At 42.2% G+C, this 24918-nt stretch overlaps 1 protein-coding gene and 1 pseudogene across 4 annotated transcripts; both read right to left on the reverse strand.

Moving 5' to 3' along the window:
* Positions 1 to 3226: 3226 nt before the first annotated feature.
* On the reverse strand, positions 3227 to 23524 carry Fbxo7 (F-box protein 7). Of its 4 annotated transcripts, none has more exons than XM_026397865.2 (9): positions 22237 to 23524; positions 18359 to 18653; positions 15386 to 15613; positions 13925 to 14066; positions 12087 to 12170; positions 9371 to 9466; positions 7163 to 7339; positions 5203 to 5240; positions 3227 to 4083 (listed from the first exon to the last, which is right to left on the reverse strand). In XM_026397865.2, the coding sequence occupies exons 1-9, from the start codon at positions 22356 to 22358 to the stop codon at positions 3700 to 3702; spliced, it is 1566 nt and encodes a 521-aa protein (XP_026253650.2). In that variant the 5' UTR covers positions 22359 to 23524; the 3' UTR covers positions 3227 to 3699. The 4 variants fall into 4 exon arrangements, with proteins under 4 accessions (XP_026253650.2, XP_026253659.2, XP_026253665.2 ...); XM_026397874.2 differs by having other exon boundaries at positions 18359 to 18449; positions 22237 to 23522; XM_026397880.2 differs by lacking the exon at positions 22237 to 23524 and adding an exon at positions 22035 to 22123 and having other exon boundaries at positions 18359 to 18501.
* On the reverse strand, positions 19440 to 19527 carry LOC113190024 (small nucleolar RNA U13; annotated as a pseudogene).
* Positions 23525 to 24918: the final 1394 nt, after the last annotated feature.

Raw genomic sequence — 24918 nt, forward strand, 5'->3', positions numbered from 1 at the left:
AAGTGGGCCCTCCTAGCAAACTGTGATGTTAATAAAATATAAAAGATTAAACTCAAAGAAAAAGGCTGTCTTTCAAAGTGTATCATTGTCAGGAAGTCACTTGCCTAGAACCAAACCAAAGATTAGTAAAATGTGGTAAAATAAAGAAACTGGAAAAATCAGAGACAGTTTTCCAACCTCAGAAAGATCTCCTCTAAACTGAATCTGAAAAGGAAGGGGAGCCACCTGAATGAGCCTGAGACAGCCATCCTGGTGAGCATGGGCCTGAGGCCAGGGGACCCATGGCTGCCACTGCTGGGAGCCGGAGAAGGACTAGGGAGCCACAGCTGGGTGCCGCGAGGCCGGTGCAGCCAAGGCCATGGCCAAGCGCGGAAGCAGCCTCTTGCAAGCCATATCAATCACACCTCCCCAGAACACAGCTTCCCCACAGCCTCAGCCCAGCAAGCAGGCCAATCTTTCCTACTTTACTCAGCTCCATTAAACAGCTGGGTGGCTCACTCTGTTCTGTGTATCTGGAATTTTACTAAGGACGCAGGTTGGTCAGGGGCTGGGCTAGCAAAGCCAGCCTTGTGGATACAAGGAGTCGCTTAATTCATCCACGGGGACTAGCTCAGTGCCCAAGTCCTTTCATGTGTATAGCATGCGTTTATCCTGGAGGGCGAGCTGGCTGGTTACTAAACACACTGACAAGGGTCAAAAGCTGTCCAGGCCCCTAAGTGGCCACTGATTAAATTAACGGTTTCAGCCTAATTAATATTTAGACTCTAATAGGAGGTGGCACTTTGGGCTTGGCTGAATACAAATGGACGGCGGGGCAACAAGCAGGCCAAGTCGCTCCATTGATCAAGCTTGGTGAAAACAGGACATAAAAGCTCCCTTGTGTTTCCACAAACAAAACAAGCAGCCCACAGAGATGAGATGTGGACACTTAGACCTTGTGCTCAGCTCTCAATGGATAGGCCAAGAGGAAAAGGCAAGAAGAGTTTGGGAAATGGTTTTGGAATTAGTGAGGCATTTCTTTAAGGAAAACCCAATTGAAGCATCTCTGTGTGTGTGTGTGTGTGTGTGTGTGTGTGTGTGTGCGCGCGTGTGAATCCTTTAAAATCTTAAATACCTTTTATAATATCTACACCGTTGGTCCTGCCAATTTTAACTTCATTCTCCAAACTCACCTATTGCAAGTGTCTTTATCCACGGTCTTCCATTAAGTGGCAAGTGGACATTTCCCTGTCCATCAGCATTTTGCTATGGAATATCAGAAACAAATCCTCCAACCTGTCAGGGAATCCCAGGGGACACAGTGATGTTAGTCAGTTAAATCTCTGTGACTTACCTAGGCCACTGCAATAATCTTACCACCCTGCGCCCTCCTGTCTGGTGGAGTCTACCCAGGAGTCAGCCCATGCTCCGGCACAGAGAACAGGGGCGGGCTGCCCAGCTCCTCTGGGAGGCTCTGTAAGTAGGCCACTACTGCCCAGGAGCAGGGCCCTGAGAATAGTCAGCAGAGGGAGGAATAAGAAAGTAGTGCAGAGATATTGAGCGAAGCAGTGGTTTCAGCCATTGGAAAGAACCAAGCAAGAGCCAGAGAGGTCAGAATCCAAGTTTTACACAAGGAATCCCAGTAACTACCTGGAAAGCAAGCCCACCTCCCATGTCTGGATCACCAGCCCCTCCAAACCAGTAATTTTCATTTATAAGTAGGGGTGGGGGAGGGGAGCAAGCGCCTGTTACTCAAAATAACTAAAGGGGGAATTTTAAGGGATCAAAGAAAGACTCAAGTCACCGATGTAGATCTGCACCTCACCCGACACTTGCCCCGGAGCTCCATCTCGCTTCCGTGGTCAAGTTAATGTCAGAAAATCCCACGCTGAACAGGCTACTGCCAAATCGCCATTTCCCTCCCATTACATACCAGCAACACGTGCAGCTCACAGTCTCAGTCTAGGGACAGGATTGTAGGGTTTCACAAGCTTCTGTGAATTTAGCTACTGTCATGAGCAAAAATGTTGAAATTTGTTTTAAGAATATGTAATGAACTATTGTAAAAGATGCGCAAATTGAGGTTTAGGGCCTGTGGGCAAAATTCTAAACTGAGAGGGTTTGTGACACCTGCCAGTGAGCCTGAGCAGAGGCAGGGAAGAGCTTCTGTACCCACGGTCACCAGCACCATCATGGACTCTTGAGGACTGCTCAAAAATGACTGCATCCCGAAAACCGGTGCTTCTGGTTATCACCGGCTCCCACGCCCACTTCCCTCCCTCTCAGAATCTCTTCAGTGGAACTCAACATTATATGGCCACAAAGAGGCGTACAGAGCATTAGAATATATCTGGGCCCATGAAAGCTTCGGGGTGACCCTTTTAGCCAAGACCCTCTCCCCCCCGAAAAAAGCCATATGGCATCTAGCAGAAACTCATTTTAAAAAGACTGACCTGTACCTCAGATATTACAAAATACCACAGAAAGAAAAGTCCACAGCCCTGATCCGCTTTCATACATTAAGCTACTAAAGGTCCTGTGGCTTTCAGAAATTCATATTGACTGGACTTTCTTCACTGTGATGGAAAAAGACTCAATGTACATGTGTAGCAAAAAAAAAAAAAAAATGGTTTCGCTTGTAAATGACTCAAAATATTCTTGCAGCACATAACATTCCAAGCCATCTCCTTATATGCAAAACAGATTTTTTAAAAAGCAGGAAGACACTGGCAATATTCCTAAATATTTTCTGCAAATGCTATTCATGTTTTATTCCTATTGTGATTCAGATTTTAATCCGTGTCGATAGCATGTTTCTATGGTTGTTTGTATATATATGATAAGTCACTTGTGCTTGGCCTTTTTCTCGTTGTAGGAAAAATAAACCTTGAATTTTGTGTAAAAGCAAATATTCTTCAAATGTTCTTTAAATAAGAGGCTATCTTTGAAAAGCAAGTAGCTGATCAGAACTCAAAGCATAACTGTGGTAAAAAGAAGTCATCTACTTAGATGATAAATAAAGCTACTGTGTTCAAAACACGAGGGGCGAGAAGTCTCCACAACCTCGCTCCAGCAGGCTCCAGTACCAAGAATCCCCAGAAGCCAGCAGTGTTCAGCCAGGGCTGCTTCAGCGCCCAGAAGTTCCACCATAACCTGAAAGAGCTACAGAGAAAGGGAAAGCGCGCACCCAGCCCAAATTTAACAGAACTAGTTTTGCTTTTATTGATTTTATAAATTCAGTTTTCACTTAAGGAAGACCATTTTAAAAAAATAAAAAGAAAAGAAACATATAAACTCCCTGCAATAATAATCTGCTTAACTCAGTAGGTTCTTTGATACTTTCAAAATATCCAAGTAACACTGTGCACTTGTTCTAAATGTTTATTCTATATCTTTCTGTAAAAGAAGTCAAGATAGTCATGTAACTTAGATGGTTTTTTAATCTGTTACACAACATTATCAGTATAACAACTCCATTCTAGACAGGAATCCAGAGCAGGGAAATCAGCAGCCAACTATTCCTGTGGCCAACCTTTCCACAGAGCAGCCTTCAGGCCACACCACCCCTGAAGCTGTCAATACCCACAGAAGCTCTGGGAGTGCAACTCTCACCACATGTTCAGAATCAGCACTAGAGATCGGCACCCCAGGGAGACGGCATCTGCAGCTTTAAAACACATAAACAAAACCAGTCCAGCCTCAGAGTGAGATTGCAAACCATCACATGAATGACAGCCGGCTGTCAGGTGACCGACCTCTACTGGGCCTGAAGGGAAATCTGTCATTGGGCCCCCCTCGCCCTGGCAAGATAGGGTTTGGTCCCGGAAGTGGGCCAATTGGATCAAAACGTGGTCTGAGTGGAGGGAACTGGCCAGGTGTCTCCCCGGGCCCCGGGATGAGTGAATTGATAGGGTCCCCGACATAGGGCAGTGTTGGTCTTTCGTCGTATTCACCACCGATGATTCCTGGAGGAAGCAGGGAGCTGGGATGGAAGGGGTGCAAGGGACTGGGATAGAATGGGATGGGGTAGGGCGAAGACGGCAGGAACATCACGTGCCGCCCTCTCTGAGCTTCTTTTCTTTGTTTGTGCCTCTTCCTGTATAACTACAGGAAAAAAAAAAAAAATGAACAAGATATGGTAAGTGGTTTAGATGTTTCCCCAGCAGTCAAGTTGATCAGCGTCCACCCGTCCCCACCCTCCTTCCTACACCATCCAGGCAGACAGCAGTGCGCAGGAGAGCCGGGGCAACGTGTCTCTGCAGACAGGGCAGCGCCAAGTGAGCTCTGCTCTTGAACACCACTGCAACTGAGCCACTGGGTTAATCTGAGGTCACAGTACATCCAAAGAGGGCAAGTGAGTGGCACTCTTTTCAGAGCTCCCAGCTGATACGCAAGTGTAGGTTAGCTTTTTGTGAAAATGGGAAATTTAAATATGTGTTTTAAATGTCATGCCACAAAACATAAAGTCAGGTATTGGAAGGATGAGGGGCAGCACTTAATTCATTTTTTTCACCTAAATTATGTCCCCAATGGATCTCCACTTAAAATAGAAAATAAGTGCCTATTTTCGAGTATGGAACATATCCTAAATAATAGTACTGTGTTTTGTACATATTTGAGAACTTTCACTGAATTTTTTTTTTCTCTATTCACCACCGATGAGTGGTGAATAGAGAATAATAATAATAATTAGTCTTATCAAAGTATTTTATAGTAATCACGCACAAATAAAACAATATCAATATCGTTTGTTCTTTGCACAATACACTATGCTAACTGGCTGAATGGTTAAGGTTATTCCAGGACAACAACTCAAATTTTTTTTTGCAATAAAGCAAGAATGTTTTATGTAAAGATAAAAGCAATCTTAGGCTTTTTGTTAAGATTTCTTTTCTGGGGCTGGGATTGTGGCTCAGTGGTAGAGTGCTCCCCTAGCACGGGACCCAGGTTCGATCCTCGGCACCACATAAAAAAAATAAATAAAGGCATTGTGTTGTGTCCATCCACACCTAAAAAATAAATATTTTTTTTATAAAAAAAAATTCTTTTCTGTAATATTACAGGAACACAAGAACTACATCTAAAGTAAAAGTTGAAAACGTTTTCATTTTTGAAGCTAGGTTTCATTACATCATAATAAAAGTGAAAATATACTCTTGATGCATTAGTTTACTGGTTACTTCTGGGTCAAGCACACTGGCCTTGATATTTAAAAATACCTACTTCTTTCCAATCTGTGTCTCGAGCTCTGACAGTACTATCTAGAAAGTAAAACAAAAAATGAGGAATTAAAACATTTCATTCATCTGACATTAAACATCATTTGTTTTTGTCCTAAAGAAACTGAAACTTACCCATTTAGCATAAAGAGGAACACGGGACATTTACATAACACATCATTCCTTTCCTGAAACTAATTCAAACCCTTTCTCAATAGCACTGGGGGGGGGGGGCTGTCACTGCCCAGTGCACTGTGGTAATTCCCACTGTGATTCCAAGGACTCATGTGGCCGCCCCACCCTTCAACCGGTCACATGCACACTGTCCTCACCAGCCTCATCCAGGTGTGCCAGCTGGTGTGCCAGCTGCTCCCCCTGTTGCACCAAACAAGGTTCGTATCATAATCCTCTTTCTTTGCTGCAGGGCAAACTGATTTAGGCTTTCTTCCATATTTGGGTTAGATTATTTCCTCCCAACCCACAAAAATGATTTCAACTACCAAAAGTATGAGCACAATTAAGGTCTTTTTTGTGTGCTTATAATAATAGTTCTTCATTCTAAAGAATTTTTCTCATTCTTATATATATAAATATATGTGACATGAGGACAGAAGATACCAACCAACTTTAGGACTACGGAAGAGTCTGGATTAAAGATGGCGATGTCTTCTCTACCAATTATTGCAACCACAGAAGTCAGAGTCAAGGCTCCAACTCTGCAACACTTGCCCACAGGGACATGCAGCTGGTGGAGGAGCCTGTGAGTACAATCTGGAAATGAGAGAGCTGGATCCCCCTGGAAACCCAGACTGCAACACGCGTGGAAGGACGTCTGCGTGGAAGGACGTCTGTCCTTTGTTGCATGTCACAACCTGCGATCCTTATCCACTCCAGATGTGCTCATCACTTTGTCTTTATTTTTTTATTAAAATATTTTTAAAAACTTTTAAAAATGACATTTGCTGACAATTATGACAAAAATAGCATTTTAGACTTTAGATTCAGGAGAGTAGGTAACAGAGAGAAGGAAAAGAGTAGGTGACAGGGAGAAGGAAAAGGAACAAACCAGGGCACGCACACTGCCCACATTTTGAAGTTTTAAAAGAAAAAAACCAAAAATTTTAATAGTCCAAATGACTACACATGGTATCCTGCTTTTAAAAAAAGGCTTCTAGCCCCAGATGTTTAGTTGCTGACATGCTAAATCTTATCATCCATTTTTATTATATGAACCAAAGATATATTTTGCACTGCAACAGAGACTACACCTACAAAAACATAACTAAATAGGAGTCCATTTCTATTATAAACAGATACTGTTTATAAAAAATACTGATTTTTCTATTGTGGCTTTGCTTTGTTTTGGTGCGTGTGTTTCTGTAAATGACATTAAGTTGACAACATGACTCCCTCGAGGGCCAAACAATTTGAAAGATACCAACATGCAGTAACACACTGAGAGGCAGCAGAAAGAAGTGCCACGAGCAGGCTTTCGGCCTTGACCTGGTAAACAGATTCTAATGTCATAGCCACCACCAAAATGATCACCAGGTCACCTCAGTGTGACCATATGGACCTGGCACTGCCCTAGTGTGTCAATGGTGAGCAGCTCCCTAACTACAAGCAGGACTCAACCAGTGACTGGGTAAGAAGCGCAGCTCATTTCCAAGACGCTGAGGGGGGCTTTAGAGAAAAGTCAGAGAACAAACCTGTCTTACTTTCACTTCTCTATCCTCAAATAATACACTGAGTCTAAGGTGTTATTTGTGTTGCCGAGAACACAAAAATGAGTGGAAAGAGTTTCTGGAACACAGGCAAAGACTTAGGATCTCTTTATACTAAGGGTGTTCCTTATCATTCGCAACTCAAAAAAAAATCATCTGGCAAAGCCAAGTACCCTTGGCCCTGACAGCCAGAGAGAGAAAGACCCTCTTCCTAAGCTAACCGGGCCACACGGAAATCACCTCGAAAGTCTCGCAGGTACAGACACCTCCACAGCAGCGGGTCACTTGAAGCAATAAAGAGGTCCCGACAGACTGCAGACAGACACAACACAGAGCGAACATCCAGGAGTCGGAAGATCCGCAGCTTCAGTTCCAATGGGAGGACCACCAACCCGAACACGTCTGGAAGGTTCAGGGCTAAAAGAGAAGAGAGAAGCAGCAGGTACACTGAGTCAAGGGCATCCAGGTTTTCCCCACACAAAAGCTGCCACCCGTTCCTTTCTAAAGCAGTGACAGACTAGACAGTCCCGATTATCCTAGTACGCATCCTCCACACACATCTTTAACCCCACCTGACTCTATTACCACGAACTCACACAACTCTAGGCTCCTCACTCCCTTTACATTTTGCAGAAAGACATATACTTTTTAATACAGATTAAATAAATGACAGGGTCAACTGCTAAATACTTGCCACTGGCTTATTCTGCCTCCAGCAATATTCACTGCAATAAAATCCCTCTACTCAGCTGCAGTGAATGGACAACCCACCGGCTTTTCAGAAATGTTCCACCCCAGCCACCCCCGCCACCCCCGCCACCCCTGCCTTTTACCAGTTCTGTGCCTCAGGACATGTGAAACTAACTCAATTTCCTGCACAGTGGGCTGGAAGTATTACCTAGCACCTACCTTACCATGTTGTGAAAATTAAATGCATAAATAGCACCATGTTTAGAAAACATTTGGTATATCACAAGCACTCGAGAGTTAGAAATAACTATTATCTGACATTTAGCAGGCTAAAGAAAAAGGAAGATAGAGAAATTCAGAAGCAAAGCCAAGAAAGGAAAACAAAGAAGAATATGTACCAATGTCAAAAGATTTTTTTAATTACAAATCAAGTATCTTTCATTTGAAATGCTTGGGACTGGAAGTGTTTTAGAATTCAGTTTTTTGGATCCTAGAATATTTGCACAAACTTCACCAATCAAGCATCCCTATTCCAAAAATCCAAAATCCAAAACCTTTTGAAGGTCTTGTTTCCAATTTTTGAGTATTTCAGATTTCAACTTTCAGACCTGGGGATGTTCAACCTATACTAGCTCCTCTGCAATATTTACAATGCTAGTCTGCACTAGCAAAGAAAACAAAAAACCCAATAAACAAGAGTTTTCAAATTCAAGGCACTCCCCTTCTCTCATTACCAACTAAAGAAGAAAATAATAGCCAGGGCACCATGCAGCTTGAAATCAAAAATATTTATTTCTCAACATATAAATAGTACATAAAGCTTATGTATCTGTGCAAGTCCAAAACTCTTTATCAGCTGAAGGACTGTGGTAAATCGTATGCTGGTTCTCAACAACTTCCCACCCGTGATTAGACTTCCTTGGGCCCCTACTATCAGGTTTGGCCCCTTTTAACTTACTCTGTCCAGTGATATGTGAGCGGAAGTGACCCTTCATTTCTGGGCCAAAGCTTTAAGATCCCACACAGGGTTGGGCCACTGCTCGCTGTTCCCACTGCCCCAGGGAGAGCATGTCCTGGCTAAAGACCACGCCTCGAGAGAAAGCAAACCACACACCACATGCACACGACTGACAAAAATGCTCACTTTAAGTGAGTAAGAGTTTTAATATATTTTTTACTGCAACACAAATAAGAGAAAATGAATAACAAGGCTTTTGACTGAACTATAAATCTCACAGAATCACGATACTGTTATCCATAAAGCAAGTGTAATAAAATCTACTTTAATGTTACTAGCACTAAATATCCACCAGCTTGTAAACATCTGACAAAGTGCTGGACAGAGTCCCCAGTCAATGTTGGCTTAAGAAACAAAAACAAAAAACTTAGACCCAATGTACAAGCTATTTATTAATATTATTTGTGTTTCCTGAACACTTTTGGGGATCTGTGCTAAACCATGGAATGTCAAAGTGAGTAAGACTTATCCCTACTTTCCATTCACAACCTTACAAGGAGAGAAATCACACAGACAATTACGACACACTGTAAAAAGCTACAATAAGAAAACAGACAAAATGCTACGAAAACACACCCAAAGGACGTGATACCACTGAAGAAGTAAACTGAAGCCCAGTCTTAAGAGAAACTTTCAGTAGGAGAAAAGAGATAAGGGAGACATCAGAGTCACCAAGCATACCACGTCCCCTGACTGCTGTTCCCAGCCTTAAACTGGGGCGACTCCTCACCGCTCCTCACCTTGCCTGGTGACAGCCAGAAGAGGGTACACCAGCTGGTCTTTGAAGAGGCGGGACAGCTTCTGAAGGTCTTTGTACACTTTGGCTGCATTTTCCCCTAGAAGATTTTTAGAAAATAAAAATCAAAACACAAAAAGTGTTTTCAAGTGGAAAAACTTGAAATGACGTCTGTCTTCTGTATCTACCAAATCAAGGTGGTAAACAATATTCATAAGTAATTCCTACAGATAAACAGCAACCAAAGTCCCTAGTTGAGAAAGAGGCATGACTGATGAGTGCATGACTGATTAAAATAGATCGTAGAGGTAAAGCTAAAATTCCCAAATCAAATCACCAGAGCTGTGCCCAGCCCACTAGCTCCTAGGCTATGACCACAGAGAACACTGCTGTGTGAGATTCACACATAAAGCAGGGATTTCCAGACTGTCCACCAATCCGTTCTGGACCCTGGACACACAGCAGGGAATTGCTCTGATGGAGCTCAGAGCTTAGTAAAATAACAGTATTTATCCCATGATGACTAGGTATCAGCAGTGCCAAGCATTTTTTTGAGCCTTTCTCACATCAGCAATTCTCCCCTAAGAAAAAGACAGATACTATTATTCCCATTTTAAAAATAGAACAAAGTACAATGAGCATGTCCACAGCCACAGTGAGTGGCAGAGCAGGGAGAGTACAAACCTAAGGGTGTCTAGCTCCACAGAACTTACCCCATGGACCCACAGAACTGGCATCACCCAGGCAATGTCAGCCCTGCCCAATCAGAACCCGCATTTCAATAAGATCCCAGGGGATCCACAAGTACAGTAAGGTGTGGAAGCACACCAAACTGCCCCGAGGTTCCCACTCTACTTCTGCCATTTACCAAGTGTACAACTTGGAACAAATTACCTACCTATCAAACTCTCACCTCTTTAAGGAAGAGACCACCACTACCTGGGAAGAGTTGTTAAAATGGAAAGCTCCACACACAGTGCACAGTACACCAACAGCACCTGCCTGCTCCCTTCCCACCCATGTCTATGTACTTCACTATCTATAGCAACACGCTGTTTATCAATTGATTCACAAGCACAAGGAAATAGATGCAGTTAAACTCTAAATCTTTGCCATGTGAACCTGCAATCAAGTCTGAAATCTAATGTCCAGACCTCATTTTAAAAATAAGCTTGTTTCAAGGCCTTTCCTCAAGGGTGAAACTGATTTTCTTTCAGTGTTTTCCTTTAGCAACCTATCTTATAAATAATTAGGGACTTAAAAGGTCCAATAACAGTATTTATGGAAAGTTACCAGGGTCTACACTATAACCCACAGTAAAACTCATTAAAAATGACTTGCCAAACAGCAAATCTCTACCCAACATAAAAGCACCTTATTAAAAATACTTAATTAGGGGCTGGGGTTGTGGCTCAGTGGTAGAACACTGGCCTAGTATGGGTGAGGCTCTGGGTTCGATCCTCAGCACCATATAAAAATAAAACAAATAAAAATAAAGGCATTACGCCCATCTTACAACTAAAAAAAAAAATTTAAATACTTAATTGAAATAGTCCATAAACTTATATAAAGGTATTAACTTTCTGACTCCATTTCCTTTTTCCATAAGGGAAATAAGATTAAGAAGAATCTGAGCTAGATTCTCTACAGAAGCTGTTTTTAAAAGGATAGCAGCCAGATGTATCTATTCCAATTTAGAAAAAAATTCTAAATCCCCCTATTTATTAGGTCTATACCTGTGAAGAAACTTAATCTCCTCTAGACCTGTTTACTGACCTATCAAATCGTCATAAAAAAATTACTGTAGAGTGTAGGGTACTTCTTCCACACCAAAGTCCTCCCTGGTAGAGATGAATATAGTGATACAGCCAAGGAATTTCAAGTTTTTATGATTCTAATAGAAAGGCACCTTTATAGATTCATCAGTCTAGTTCATGCATCTAATTCAAGATCGCCCCCAAGGGAACTAAACCTGGTTCTGGAGAGCAAACAATACCCTAGCTCTATAAGGGTTTGTGACCCCCAAAGGGTCATAGTGTATAAATACATGGTATATTTGTGGTATTAAAGCTTAATGGAGGACAGCAATTAAGGAAAAAGAGAAAAAAAATTTACAAACACTCCTCAGGGGAGTTAATAAAAAAGAAAAAAAAAAAAGGTTAATACTGGTCTAATCTCACATCAGATGTTTAATTCAGCTAATGCCCAAGTTCTATGTTCAACCAAAGACATTATGAACAATCTCCTGTCATCTTAATCTCATTTAAAAGTTTCAGTCTTTTTATTTTAAATTTTTTTTATTTGTTTTAATTAGTTATACATGACAACAGAATGCATTTATGCACTTGATATATCATACATAGATAGGATACAATTGCTCATTTTTCTGAGTGTACATGTTGCAGAATCATATGTGCCATGCAGTCACATATATACATACAGTAATAAGTCTGTTTCATTCTACTGTCTTTCCTATCCCCACATCCCCTCCCCTCCCCTCCCCTCCCCTCCCATCACTTCCCTCTACCTAATCTAAGGTAACACTATACTTCCCTAGTGCCGCCCCCCCCCTCGCCTTATTGTGAATTAGCATCCACATATTAGAGAAAACATTCAGCCTTTGGCTTTGTGGGATTAGCTTATTTTGAACATTATCTTTCTAGGTTTTTCTAAAGTGAACTTCTCAAAGCTTTACCCATGTCAAGTCACAGTTACATCACCTGGCTCCTCTGTGCAAATAAAGGACTCTGGCAGCAGCTGCAATCTTTTCACACTTCGAATTTCACTGTTGATTTTTAGTGTAGCTATAAATAAGCAAAAGAAATACGATTTTTAAATGTCACTTTATCAATCGCCTTCCTTTTTTAGGACAGGCCTGCATTTCCTTGCCCACAAGCACTAAGGACACATTATATAAAACAAACTGCTCTACACCTATTTCTTTCTCCCACTGCAAGGTCAAAAGTGTAAACCTGCATGAAGTGAATTCACCCTCATACACCACCTCTTAAAACTACAGTAAGCATCTTTATATACAGCCCACTAAGAATCACCAACAGCCGCTCATTAGCAATTGAGAGATATGCAACAAGGTCAATAGGAGAAAGCCAAACACAATAAAACCATTATTTCTAATGCAGTCACTAAAAACAACATTCTTCTTTTTTTAAAATTTAATCCTTGGCAATGGTTCTATCCTTGTTCATTAAAAGAATCCTGCTAGTTTTCACAGCATCATCACACTCTAGGCCCAAAGGACCAATATTCTTGACATCACCACAGGGTTCAATTTTAATCGTGCATACAAAGGCGCACTTCATCTACATCATGAAAGAGCCAGTGATGTGTTCACACACACGTGCACCAAGCAGGCTGCCCTGGGTGAGGAGAGACTTAAGGACACTGTTCCTTTTCAAAGTACCAAGCCTGGAATAGCCACACAAGCCTTCAAGTAGCCAATTGCCAAGAACAGTAAAGGCACAAAACATTGGAATAAGAAATTAATCATCAATTAAGAAATCAGAGGTTATTATATGCATGTCATTAAGTGCTTTCTTAAGAAACTGAGGCAAAAATTACAATTTCACATTAACTACTTGGTAACTTTAACTGCGATGTGCACAGCACAACATTTAGATAAAGGCAGAAGCTACTGACGCTCTTCAAGTAAGAATGTCAAACCAAAAGCTCCACAGGCCAACTGTGAAGGCCAACTGTGAAGAATTGTTGACAAAATGCTGATGGTCATCCTAATGCCTACATTTTTTCAAACACAGGAAAACAAATAAAAATGCTGTCATTCCAATCTTACATGCCATCTTAACCAGCTAAAAGGACAAACCTCAAAAAGAAAACAGAATAAAAGTAAAAAATCCTGGTCACTCAAATGAACCCCCAGATTGTGTGATAATGAGACAATCCCAGAGAACACTGGAAGCCGGTATGGACCCGTGTGGCATGCGAGCTAAAATGAAATGCAAGAAGGAATGTACTGTCTCTCAGTGAGATTTCTCAATGAAAGAGGAGAATTTTTTTAAAAATTATTCATTCAGAATAACTTTCATGGGGAAAAGGGAAGGAAAAACATACACACTAAGGTCTCAGAACCCTTAGCAGTGTTTCTATGCATTGCTGGTCACACAGATGCCAAACTGCGTGAAGAGGGGCCTCAGCCAAATCTCACCATCCTAGTTCAAAACTTTCATTAAAAATATAAAGTAAAGCCATATGCGACAAGCATAAAAAAAGAAAAATATTCTTGGAAGAATTCATATGACTCATCTTACTCCTGTTATCACAGCTGCTCCCAAAGCAAAGGTGAAGGTATCAAAAGAGCATGGCTGCCCCGAGACTGAAGGCTGCTGGCCTACACATCAATCTCAGGTTCTATAATCTCTCAGACACATGTTGTTGTTGGTCTAGAAACTAAAGAAAGCTGAGAGATTCAATTACATCATGATCACCAATCACTGAAGTGACTCAGAAGAGAAACACCCTAAGTTCCTAAGCCCTGTACTTAATTCATGAACCAGCAACCATGACTGTGCCATCCAGGTACCATTGACGATGACCAGGTTTCCCAAAGGCACGCAGGTGAGTGCCGCAGAGCCACCCTCGCAGAGAGGGTGTGTGTACTGCAGCCTGTACACACCGCTCGACTTCCACTTCTCTGGCATGGACACAGCTTTGGCTTCAGTCCCCTGAGGAATGAAATAAAAGGAAAATGAACAATGAAGAAATGCATTACTTTCAAAAAAATTAAAGATCCAAAAGACCCCTAACTTGTTTAAAAATGAGCCTTCCTTACAGCTCCCTTAATAAAATGTGCCCCCCATCAGTAATCCTACCATTAATGAAGAACAGAATATTGTAACATCTTTCTATTAAAATTTTTGTTTGAATAGGTAAAATAACATCATAGAAATAAGGGTTAATTTCTTCAAAAACACTTCTCCCCTCAGCAAAGCAGGCATTATTCAAGATCCCAACTTCAAATATCGTTCTTTGTAAAGCCCTTTTCAAAACACCTGTCATTCCCTCACATTCTGTTTGTATTTTTATATAGTTTTATTATGTTCTCAATTTATTTGTTATTTATATTATAATTCCTTTTATTTATCTCTTTCATCTACTTATGGACTTGAGCACAGGGGTGTTCAATATTTTGATTTCCTAATTCCTGGCCCAGTACACAGCACACCACGTGTGTGAAGGGTCTGTGAATGACCACACCTTGAAACCCACCACGTGGCCCACGGGCCAGCAGCCTGGGCATGTGCAGGAGTATGCAAGCTCAAACTCCACCCTTGATTTACTGAGTCAGAATATGTGTTCTAATGGGATCCTAGACATTCTTTAGCACATTAAAGTTTGAGAAGCTCTACTTTAAAATGTTTTCCTCTGTGATCCCTGGCATCCCATAGACATCATGTCTCTCTAAAACTTAACCCAGACCATATTATAGTTTATATGCTTGCTTACCTCTGCCACTTGCAGACTCTGAGCAACTTGCAAATAGGGATCACCCACTTGTATGAGCAATCAGAGAGCAGGGACAAAGCCTGCACCTGACATCAGTAGATGCTTATCGGTTAACAAACGGATGAGAGAATACAGATAAGCAACTACAACATAACAACAATGTCTCTCTTCCTAACTCAGTCATATTAAATTACTGGCATTTCATAAAGCCATTAACATAAAAAATAACCAGCTGTCTAGGCACACCCAACCCACACTCAGTGCCCCACTTAATCTACATATTATCATACAAAATGTTTTGTCTCTTTTAAACTATAGTTACCATTACCTCTGCAATATTAAATACTGAAAAAGGAAATGAAGAATCAAAAAAAAATAGGAAGGAAAAGAGGGAGGGGCACATTTACTGAATGCCTATCACTGTGTTTGACAATTATGTTCAATATCCAACCCCATTAAATAAAGAAGCCTGAACACTACAACGCCCTGGTGACGTTTACTGACGCAAAGGTGTGTGGGTGCTGCTAGTGGCACCTACCTGAGGTATGTACCCTGACTCCAACATGAGGAGATGGACCAACACTATCAAGGCATCGCTGGCATTAGAACAACTGGCTGACTGGTACAAGGTCTCTAAGGAATGTGGCACCTGCCCTTCCGTGGCTTCGCTGCAGAGCATGGGTTCTGAGGGACAGAAGCCTGAGCCCTCCTCCATATCCATGACATCTTGGGTTGACTCAGCTTCAAAGGCTTGACTAGGCCCTGACTGAAGAGGATAAGGAAAAAGAATTCATTCAAAATACTTATCTTTATACAGTACACTGTGCATCCTAGGCTCAAAGCCAAAGCACAACACTGGGTTTAGAAACAGATGACATTTTAAGGGAGCCCTCATGAAGAAGTGAGCCTGGAACCTAACCTCCACCCCAGGTCCTGTGACTACAATAATTCTGGCCGACATGCCAAAGACACCCTAGAAGTCATCCTTGAGTCCTCCCTCCACCTCACTAACCCACCCCAAAACAGTACACTCACTGTGAGCGGCTCCACGAGCTGCCCCTCCCACCCCACTGGAACATCCTCTCATTCTTGTCTCCTGACTTCCAGCAGCTTCCTCCTGCCTCCACCTTCTGTCTTCTAGTACATTCTACCCACTGCTGCCAGTTTCTTGGCCATTAAAAATCCAATCATGTCCTATGTCCCAGTTTAAAACTCACCAGTATTTCCCCAAAACAGGCACCAGAATTTCCCTCAATCATGCCTTAGTTGGTGCCCCTTGACATTCTTAGGAAAAAAGTCAGTGCACAATCAAATAAGTATGGAAAATGCTCCAAGCTACAGTCAGCTAACCTCACTCACCGTATTCATAAAATACATCAGTATTATAAAAGCTCAGAAGTCTAAAAATAACAGCAATGTGTAACATTTAATCAAGACACACTGTCCTTCCTCAATATCCCTGTGACACTTAAAATCCCATAAAACATGCTTTTCATAGAGGACACACCGAGAAATGCAAGACTACAAAAATTAAATCAAAATTCCTAAACTCTTTAGCAAAGAAGGCCCTTCATCCCCTGCTCCCTCACCCATCCTACATTCACTTTCTTCTAGGATCAGACCACAAGTCACCCATTATGTAACCCCAACACAGTACCTGACACATAGTAATATACTCAATAAATGCCTGTCAAACAGATGTTAGAGGATGACATCTCACAACTGCATAATGTTTTTTATTTCAAAGTGTTTTCTCATTTGTGCCTTACAATGATCCTATAACTTAGGCAAGACAGATGATAATGCCTTTTTATAGATGATATAATGCAGAAATATTATATAACACAATCAAGGTAGCCAGCTAATAAAAATTTGATACTAACCCACATCCCCAGACTCACCGTCTAAGGCTCTTATATGCAATACATACTTCAATAAAACCAATTTATCATATTAAATTCTGTTCAGAAATCTCATTTCCTAGGCTTGTGCTCAATTCTAAATGCAAATAAGATTTCTTCTTCTTCAGTTTACATTTGCATTAAAGGGCATAGTGTGAGTGAAAGACTGGAGGAATATAAGGAGCCAGAGTGACAGCCATTATTCCAAAATCTCTGAGGATCTAAGCCCTACTGTGGAACGATCCAAATCCACTTGCTGAAGCCCAGAGGCCAATGATAATTCACACTCTCTACATAAAACATATGCACAAAACCATGTCTGGGATTTTTTTTCTTTCTTTTTGAGCAAACAGAAACCACTTAACATGAAGCTAAATTATGAAAAATAAGAGCTTATTTTTAACATAATGTCTAACTTTGGGCCACTTACTACTCACAGTACAGTGAGACAGAATATATTTGGAAAATTAACAAAGGGTTACACTAAGCTGAAAACTACATGTGAGAGATCTGAATTCCCCATGGGCTTATCAACATGACTCCTAACTCCTCACTCCTAACTGCCATCCTCTGAGCCATTCTGATAGGAGTGTTTATCATGTCCTTCCCATGGGTGGACATGAAGAAAACACTGACACCACTCTACACAGACCATTTTGCCACAGATTATTCACAAGACACAGAAAGCAGTAACCAAACTGCATTAGAACAGCATTCAACTCTGATACGTATTATCCCCGTTTCTCATTAAAGATCAGGTACTGGATGAATGACCAAATGCAATGAACTGAGGAATTAATTTATATTAATTTATAAAATTCACCTCCTTTGGTTTCAAGTTTTACTCATCTGTGTTACTTCCCTTTTTAATGTTCCCTTCCACATTTACTTAGTAGATTATACTGCTTCAAGGACTTAAAGCATCAAGCTCAGTTTTCTTGCTACAATTTTACAGTTACCCTATACAAACCTTAGAATACAAAATAATGTGATTTTAAGAAATTACTAGCTTGTGGCAACATTAATTTGTCAAAAATTTTCAAAGGGAAAGTAGTAACTATCACATATCCTATAAAAATGAACTATTTTAAAAAGTACACAGAAGTTAAAGGGAATTGCCCTTCTACTAAAGTTTTCTCTGAATGACTCTATCAGCAAAAAAAAAAAAAGACTCAGAAATGTAATTTAAGTACGTAGCTAAATATCCTTACTCATTCCCCCAGATTACCTGTATAAGGCAGAAATAACTCTTCTAAAATAAACTGATATCCAAATATCTGGACACAGATGATTTTCCTAATTCAGAACATTACATATCCTTGGAATAGAACAGAGAAGAAAAACTGGGCACCCTAAGCTTAGAGACAGTGACAGAAACCAAAGGATAATTGATCTGAAGGAGTAAGTACTTGAGCAAAATACTTGGAGCAAAGCTAGGTACTTCAGAATGCCAGCCCAACATTGGTCCAGGTATTAGAAGTTAAAAAGAAAATGTTCTATGAGAACGTGATTTGCAACAGTCCGATGCCAACTACACCCACTAGCACAGAAGTTAGCTGAGGCGTCAACGACTTATCAACTACTTTATTCTCTTTGTCTTTTATACTCACCATACTGTCGTCATTCCAGACATCAGATTGGGCTGCCTGTCCTTGGAATGAATCATTCCGTTGTTCATCAGGTACGCTGGCCTGACTGGAGCTGGCGGCCAAAGAGGGTTGGTCATTATTCTGGAGTGAGGAATGCTCTGAATCTGTGGATGAAGGTAAATTAGGTGCTGGCATGGCATCTTCAAGAATCAAACATATCAAGTCCCCAGAAACAATCCCATACGAAGCCAAGGTCTCTTCATCTCCAGTGAGGGCATCCTTGTTGTTCAATGTAATTGCAAATCGGGTATCAGAACTGCCAAGAAAGACGGATAAGGATAGTAAGAGCTACCTATTACCACCACCCTAAATGATACATCTGGAATATATATAAGGTACACGGCATGACTCTAGGTTATAGATTTCTAATGGCTAAAACTTAAGCCTACTTCCCTATCATCAAAACATGTTTTCAACAATTCTAAAATACATAGTTTTTTATATTTTGATATCTTTGAAATTGGGATGCTTCTCAAAAGCACTGACATACTAGTTTAATTCACAGCATTTTCCCCCTAATGTTAAATAAAGCAATGTGTCTTACAATTGACTACAAATAAATTCAATGAAATACTCTTTCTAAAACATAAATGAGATCACATCATTCCTCTGCTTAAAACCCTCCAATGGTTCTGACCTGAACTTGAATGGAATCCTCACCATGGCTTCCAAAACCCAACCCCTCCCCCAAACCACACCTGTGCCATTCATTCTCTCTCTCACTGGGCTCTGTCACGAGATTCCACTCAGCCACTCAGAAGAGTAGATCAACTCACTGCAGCCTTTGGGCCTCTGGTTAGCTTTTCCAGATCTTAAAATGACTGACTCCTTCTCATCACTAAGGGCTCAGCTCAAAGGTCACTTCAGAAAAGCCTTCCACCCAGTCTACAGCACTCTCTATTTCATTCTCAAGTTTTATTTTTACTGCAACACCACTGTATAAAAACAAGGCCTTTACTTGTCTATCTTCTGTCTTCTCCACACCTACCACTAGAATTTAAGTTTCAGAAGATCAGGGATCTTTTTTTTTTTTTTTTTTCCATGTCAGACGGGTTAACAGGCTTAGAGGGAGGCACATCTCACACAACAGCATGAACACCCAATCACCATGCTTATGAACCAAAAAGGATCCAGATCAGGGATCTCCTGTATCTGGTTTGAAATTTACGTCCAGCTCTTGGCAAATAAAGTATTTATGGAATGGACACACCACCAAATATGAGTTTGGAAGACTGGGATGATGATAAAATTATGGCTGCCTATTCAATGTGCTTACAGAACAATATGCTTACATTGATACCAAAATACCAAACCATGCCCCAAATGTTCATAACCACAAAAAGTTAGATGAATGTAAGTAAATAACTGGTTACAAATCCATCCTTCTACTGATATAAAGTACAGGTTCAGGGCTGGGGTTCTGGCTCAATGGTGGAGCACTTGCCTAGCACATGTGAGGCACTGGGTTTAACCCTCAGCACCACATAAAAATAAATTTTTAAAAAAAGGTATTTTGTCCAACTACAACTAAATGTATATATATATATATTTTTTTTTAAATAAAGACAAGGTTCACCCTTCCTACTGATAATCAGCAAAAAAGTCTTTTCATATGGAATACAGCACAAACCCAAAAACCACTATTACACAAGATTAAGAACTTTAAGCACAAAGCAATGAACACCTCTCCATTCTGCATAATGAACTGTTAGACCTGGGAAGAATACCATTGTTTTTTATCACATAGTGGTGAGGCATAATTACCAAAGCATTATAAAACATTTTATAAGACATTTACACTTAGCAATGATATTTTGATTAATTTTTGGAGAGGTTAACAGAAGATGTACTCCTCCGAAAATCAAGTTCTATGTTTTTCTTAAAATCCTATGTGTTGAAAAGTTGCTCCAAAGTAATTCATTTTTTTCTTTCATATACATTTTCTTCTCACCAATTAGAGCATCTTGATAGAGAAATTACTAAAGTAGAAACTATTCCTGTTCATTAAAACACAAGTGGCTCTGCTTTTTCTAAATGCTTTAATAAACAAAAAGTTGAAAATCTGCAAGCTGCCCATGAAACACCATTCCAACTTTGACAAAAAAAAAAAAACACCTCAAATGAATAATGTGTTGCATTAGTCACTGCAAAAGGGTGAGTTTTTTTTTTTACAAGCAGTATCCAGTACAATGTACATTTAAATACCTATTTGTAGAAAATGGTTTGCCTAATAAAAATGTCAACTTTCCTTCCCACTCTAGAAAAAGGGAAGAACTACTGCTAAAGTTATATGTAGTTTTCCAAGATTCTATTTTCTAAAACTGAGGCAGGGGGTTAACTTTAGCAGAAAAATGAAACTCTAGAAACTCCAGGCTTTTAAAAAATATTTTATAGTAATTCTGAGCCCACTTGCTCAGTAAAGACACTTTAAAATAATCATGTCATATTTTTATCAAATGAATACATTATTAACAAATGAATACTTTCAAAACAATAAATTTAGTTTCACAAACTGAAACTTAAATTCCTGGCAGGTAACCAGCCTCAACTGCAAAAACAAACCTGAAAGAGAAACTAACTTGGGTTCTTGTGCAAGCAGTCATATCCTTTTAGGTTACACATCCTTTTAAGGCTATCCTGCCTATTTAAAAAAATAACAAAACATGTATATCTATACATATACATGTATGTACACACACACACACCCCTTCAAGAGATCTTCAAAAATGCTTGGTGGGGTAATGATGCCAGCACATACACTTAGGCTTGACCCCAAGCAGTAGCAATAAACATATCATTTACTATAATGTTTCAAAGGAGTTATGATAATACCTTATTTTTTTGTCTTTTTTCAATCTTTTTAATCTGAAAAAATTAAAAGGATGAGAAATCCATAATGTGGCCTCATTTTACTAAACCCCCTACAACTAAAGTGCAAGTCTGTACAACTCTTATAAAAGGTTTTTATACTCTTCAAAAGGTTTTCTTTTGAAAAATTCGCCTAAAAAGCCCCAGCGAATATTTTTTTTCTGGGCACAATAAAATTTCAAATTCACAAGTTCTGTATTTGAAGAGAGGCCATCCTTACATCGTCCTCTCTACCCCCAGATTATTATTCCCAGACCTATCCTCCAAGGACACAAAGCAGCTTCATCTTCAACCCCATGAAGTTCATGACCATTTTTTGATCTTTCTCAACCTCTCGGCCCCAAATTTCCAGTTCTCCGGGGTCAAGGCCAACGTTTACCTCCATGTTAGGAGGAGGAAAAAAAAAAAAAAAGTGCATCACGCCCAGGAAAGCTCACAGACCTGAATCCCACCTGCACCTTCCCTGGCTAAAGTGCAGGGGGAGAGTCAGAGCCCGCCGAAGCGGCACCTGCGCACTCAACAGGCTTAACACTGCCGTCGCCCTGCAGCGGGGGACAAGCGCCGGGCGGCATCGACGGGGACCGGACTGTTCACTTTGGGCGCAGAACTTTGCGAACTTTCCCACGGAACTACTCCAGCAGCTCAGGAGGACTCGGGCTAACGGGAGGGTGGCGAGCGCGCCCGCTTCCAGCCTCGAGTCCCGCCAGCCGCGTGCACGACGTGCGGTCCCGCTCCCGGTTCCGCTCCGCGGACGCCGCCGGCTACTCACCCGGGAGGGGACCGGCGCCCCCGGGAGGCTGGGCCATGGTCCCCGAGCGGCCTGGCGCGCAGCGGCCCAGCGCCCCGCCGGCCTCGCGCGTCACAGTCACGGGTCCCCCGGGCGGCGACGCCCCGAGAGCCAGCCCCCACGTGACCGCCCGGTCCCGCGCCCGCGGGCCGCCCGGCCACGCCCGCCCCGCGCTACTCCCTACCTGTACCCCAAGGTGGGCAGCAGGGCCTGGCTCAGGTGCGCGCGCAGCTGCCCCAGCGTCGGCTCCGCCTCGGGCACGTCCAGCGGCCGGGTCCGCTTCTCAAGCCGCACTCGCAGCTTCATGGCGGCGGCGGTCCCGCTTCGGCCGCGGGGCTTTGGGCGGCGGCGATCGCCGCCGCTGACTGGGGGTGCTCAGGTGCAGCGGGCGCAGGCCGCTCCTCCCGCCGCGTCTCTGGAACGTCCGCTCTCAGCCGCTCCAGGCAGGGCGCCCCCTGGAGCCCGCGCCGCCAGCCTGCCGCGGGGCCCCGGCGATCGATGGCTCGGAGCGCGACGACGCTGTCTGGGCCGCGAAGCGCACTGCGCAGGCGCAGAGTCCGCCGCAGCTAGGGACCGTCCGCCAGCTTCTGCTGCGCTGTGGCTGGAGGGACGTTGGCGCCGGAAAGGATGCTGCGGTCTGCACCGCTCACCAGTCCCCGAGGACCAGGTCCTACCCCGTGTCTCGTGGCGCTGCTCTCAGAAGCGTGAGGTTGAGTGCAGCTCCGGGTGTGTCCTGTTGCAGGACGTAAAACACCGTGGTCGCTGCTCCGGTTGGACCGTGCGTTAGTCATCTGTTGCTGCTTGACAGTCGCCTCCCAGATCTTACTAGCTCGAAGCAGCAAACGTTTGTTGTCCCACGGGTTCTGTAGTTCAGGAATTTGGGGGTGGTGTGGCTGTCTAGTGCTGTCTCCAGGTCTCGTGCGATTACGGTGAAGATGTAGGCCAGGGCTGCTGTCATCTGAGATTTGGAACTTGGGCCGCAGGATCAGCTTCTGAGATGCCTCGCTCACAGGACTGTTGGCCGGAGACCTGTTTTCACCACATGCATCACCCCAGATGGCTGTTTGAGTGTCCCTAGAGCATGGCAGCTGGCTTCCCTCAGAGCAAGTGACCCACGAGAGAAACCAAGACAAAAGCCACAATGTCTTTTATGGGCTAGCCTCAAGTCACCATTGCTTCTGTCATAGCCAAATCAGCCCTTCAGTGTGAGAGGATCAAGCCAAAGGCATGATTAGCCATAGATGGGATCACTGGGGGCCATCCTGGAGTCTGGCTACACTTAGAGGGTCAACTTAGATGAGAGAGATTATCAAATTTCATCCGTGTTCTCAGAACCATTGTCCAAGTCTTCATAAGAATTGAATAAAGTTTCTTCCAATAGGGGCTGGGAGGGCTCGCCTAGCACCTTGGAGGCCCTGGGTTGGATCCTCAACAACACATAAAAATAAATAAATAAAATTTAAAAATTGCATCCAATTACAACTAAAAAAATTTTAAAAGTTTCTTCCATAGGTGGCAGCACTTGTCCGTGTCCTGCCCTTCACTCCTTAAACGTCTTGATTGCCTGCTTGTGACAGATCACATACCAAGTGCTGTAGGCAGAGTCCTGCCCATGCAGTTCACAATTGAGTGAATCAACTCTTGCAGTCGTGTAAAGTGTCCCATTAATGATACAGATAAACAGACCTGGGGTTGAGATACGTCGAGGAGGGATGCTCTGCAGGAGGATTCTTTAATAGCAAGAAATATGAAATTGAGAAAAGGTGGCAGGACCAGAGTGACTCTGTGTGACCAGAATGAATGACAGAGTGAATGCATCCACCCCCAAAAAAATAAACAAATAATAAGCCTTGGGCTATGTAAAGGGTTTAGGATACATTCTAGACTATATGAGAAGCTGATAGAGATTTGTAAGGGGGTGACTTTATTATCTTGGTCCATAGATCTGGTCAACAGAGGCTGACTCTGGGCAACTACACAGGTACGGGGTATATCTGAAGGGTACTGTATATATAGCTTAGGGAATTTTAGGGAGGACTAGTGGCCCGGGCTAATCTTCCATAAACAAAGCTCAGAACCATGCAGAAGAACTCATGAGGAAACTACCATGACTGAGATTGCTGCTGCCACCCCACCCCATGCTGAAGGACATTGCTGTCACTGCTTCTAGGAATGGCTGCCACAGGTGTTTCTTGTTTGTTTTTTGTAGCCACCTGTACTGATAAAATTCCAAGTTTCCAAAATCATCGTGTTTTCCCACCTCATTTCCAAATCGAAGACTCATAGGGGGGCATCTGACTAAGGAAATATGGGTCCCACACCTTTGCCTACAAAGGAAACTGGGATTCAGAATCTGAACTCCTTCCTTGGGGAGGCAGGACTCATAATATTGGAACTCACCCAAGTTTAGGGAAAGCTATTCAAAAGAGGATAGGAAGCCATGAACCCCTAAGGACATGCTCACATCTAAAATATATCAGTGGTAGAGAGTGGTAGATTAGATTAGGGCTTCCCAACCTCAACAATATTGATCTTTTGGGCCATATAAGTCTTTGTTCTGGGAAACTGTTATGTACATTGTAGGATGTTTATCAGCATCTCTGGTCTTTATCCACAAAACGCCAGTAGAACCCTTTCCTTCCCCAGTTGTAAGAACCAAAGATGTATCATAGCACTGCCAAATATCCTGTGAGAGGCAAAGTCACTTTAATAACCACTGGATTAGAAATCATCTCAGGAGACTCTTTTGGTACCTGAGAGAAGAAAGGAATTCATGGAATGATGGGGTGCAGCAATCATGCATAGAGAAGATGTGGCAGAGGTAGAAATTTTAAAAAAATGTGGAAAATGACTATGCTCAGGAGGT

Source organism: Urocitellus parryii, chromosome 5 (genome assembly GCF_045843805.1).
Source record: "Urocitellus parryii isolate mUroPar1 chromosome 5, mUroPar1.hap1, whole genome shotgun sequence".
NCBI lineage: Eukaryota > Metazoa > Chordata > Mammalia > Rodentia > Sciuridae > Urocitellus > Urocitellus parryii.

Excerpts from the sequence above, each read along its gene's own strand:
- Fbxo7 (XM_026397865.2), bottom strand. The coding sequence starts at position 22,358 with ATGAAGCTGCGAGTGCGGCTTGAGAAGCGGACCCGGCCGCTGGACGTG. Across the intron at positions 12,171-13,924 it reads AAACCTGGTCATCGTCAATG|CTACACTAAAAATCAACAGT; the intron begins GTACCTGGATGG and ends GCTTATTTATAG. Across the intron at positions 5,241-7,162 it reads GTACCTGCGAGACTTTCGAG|ATAGTACTGTCAGAGCTCGA; the intron begins GTGATTTCCGTG and ends TTTACTTTCTAG.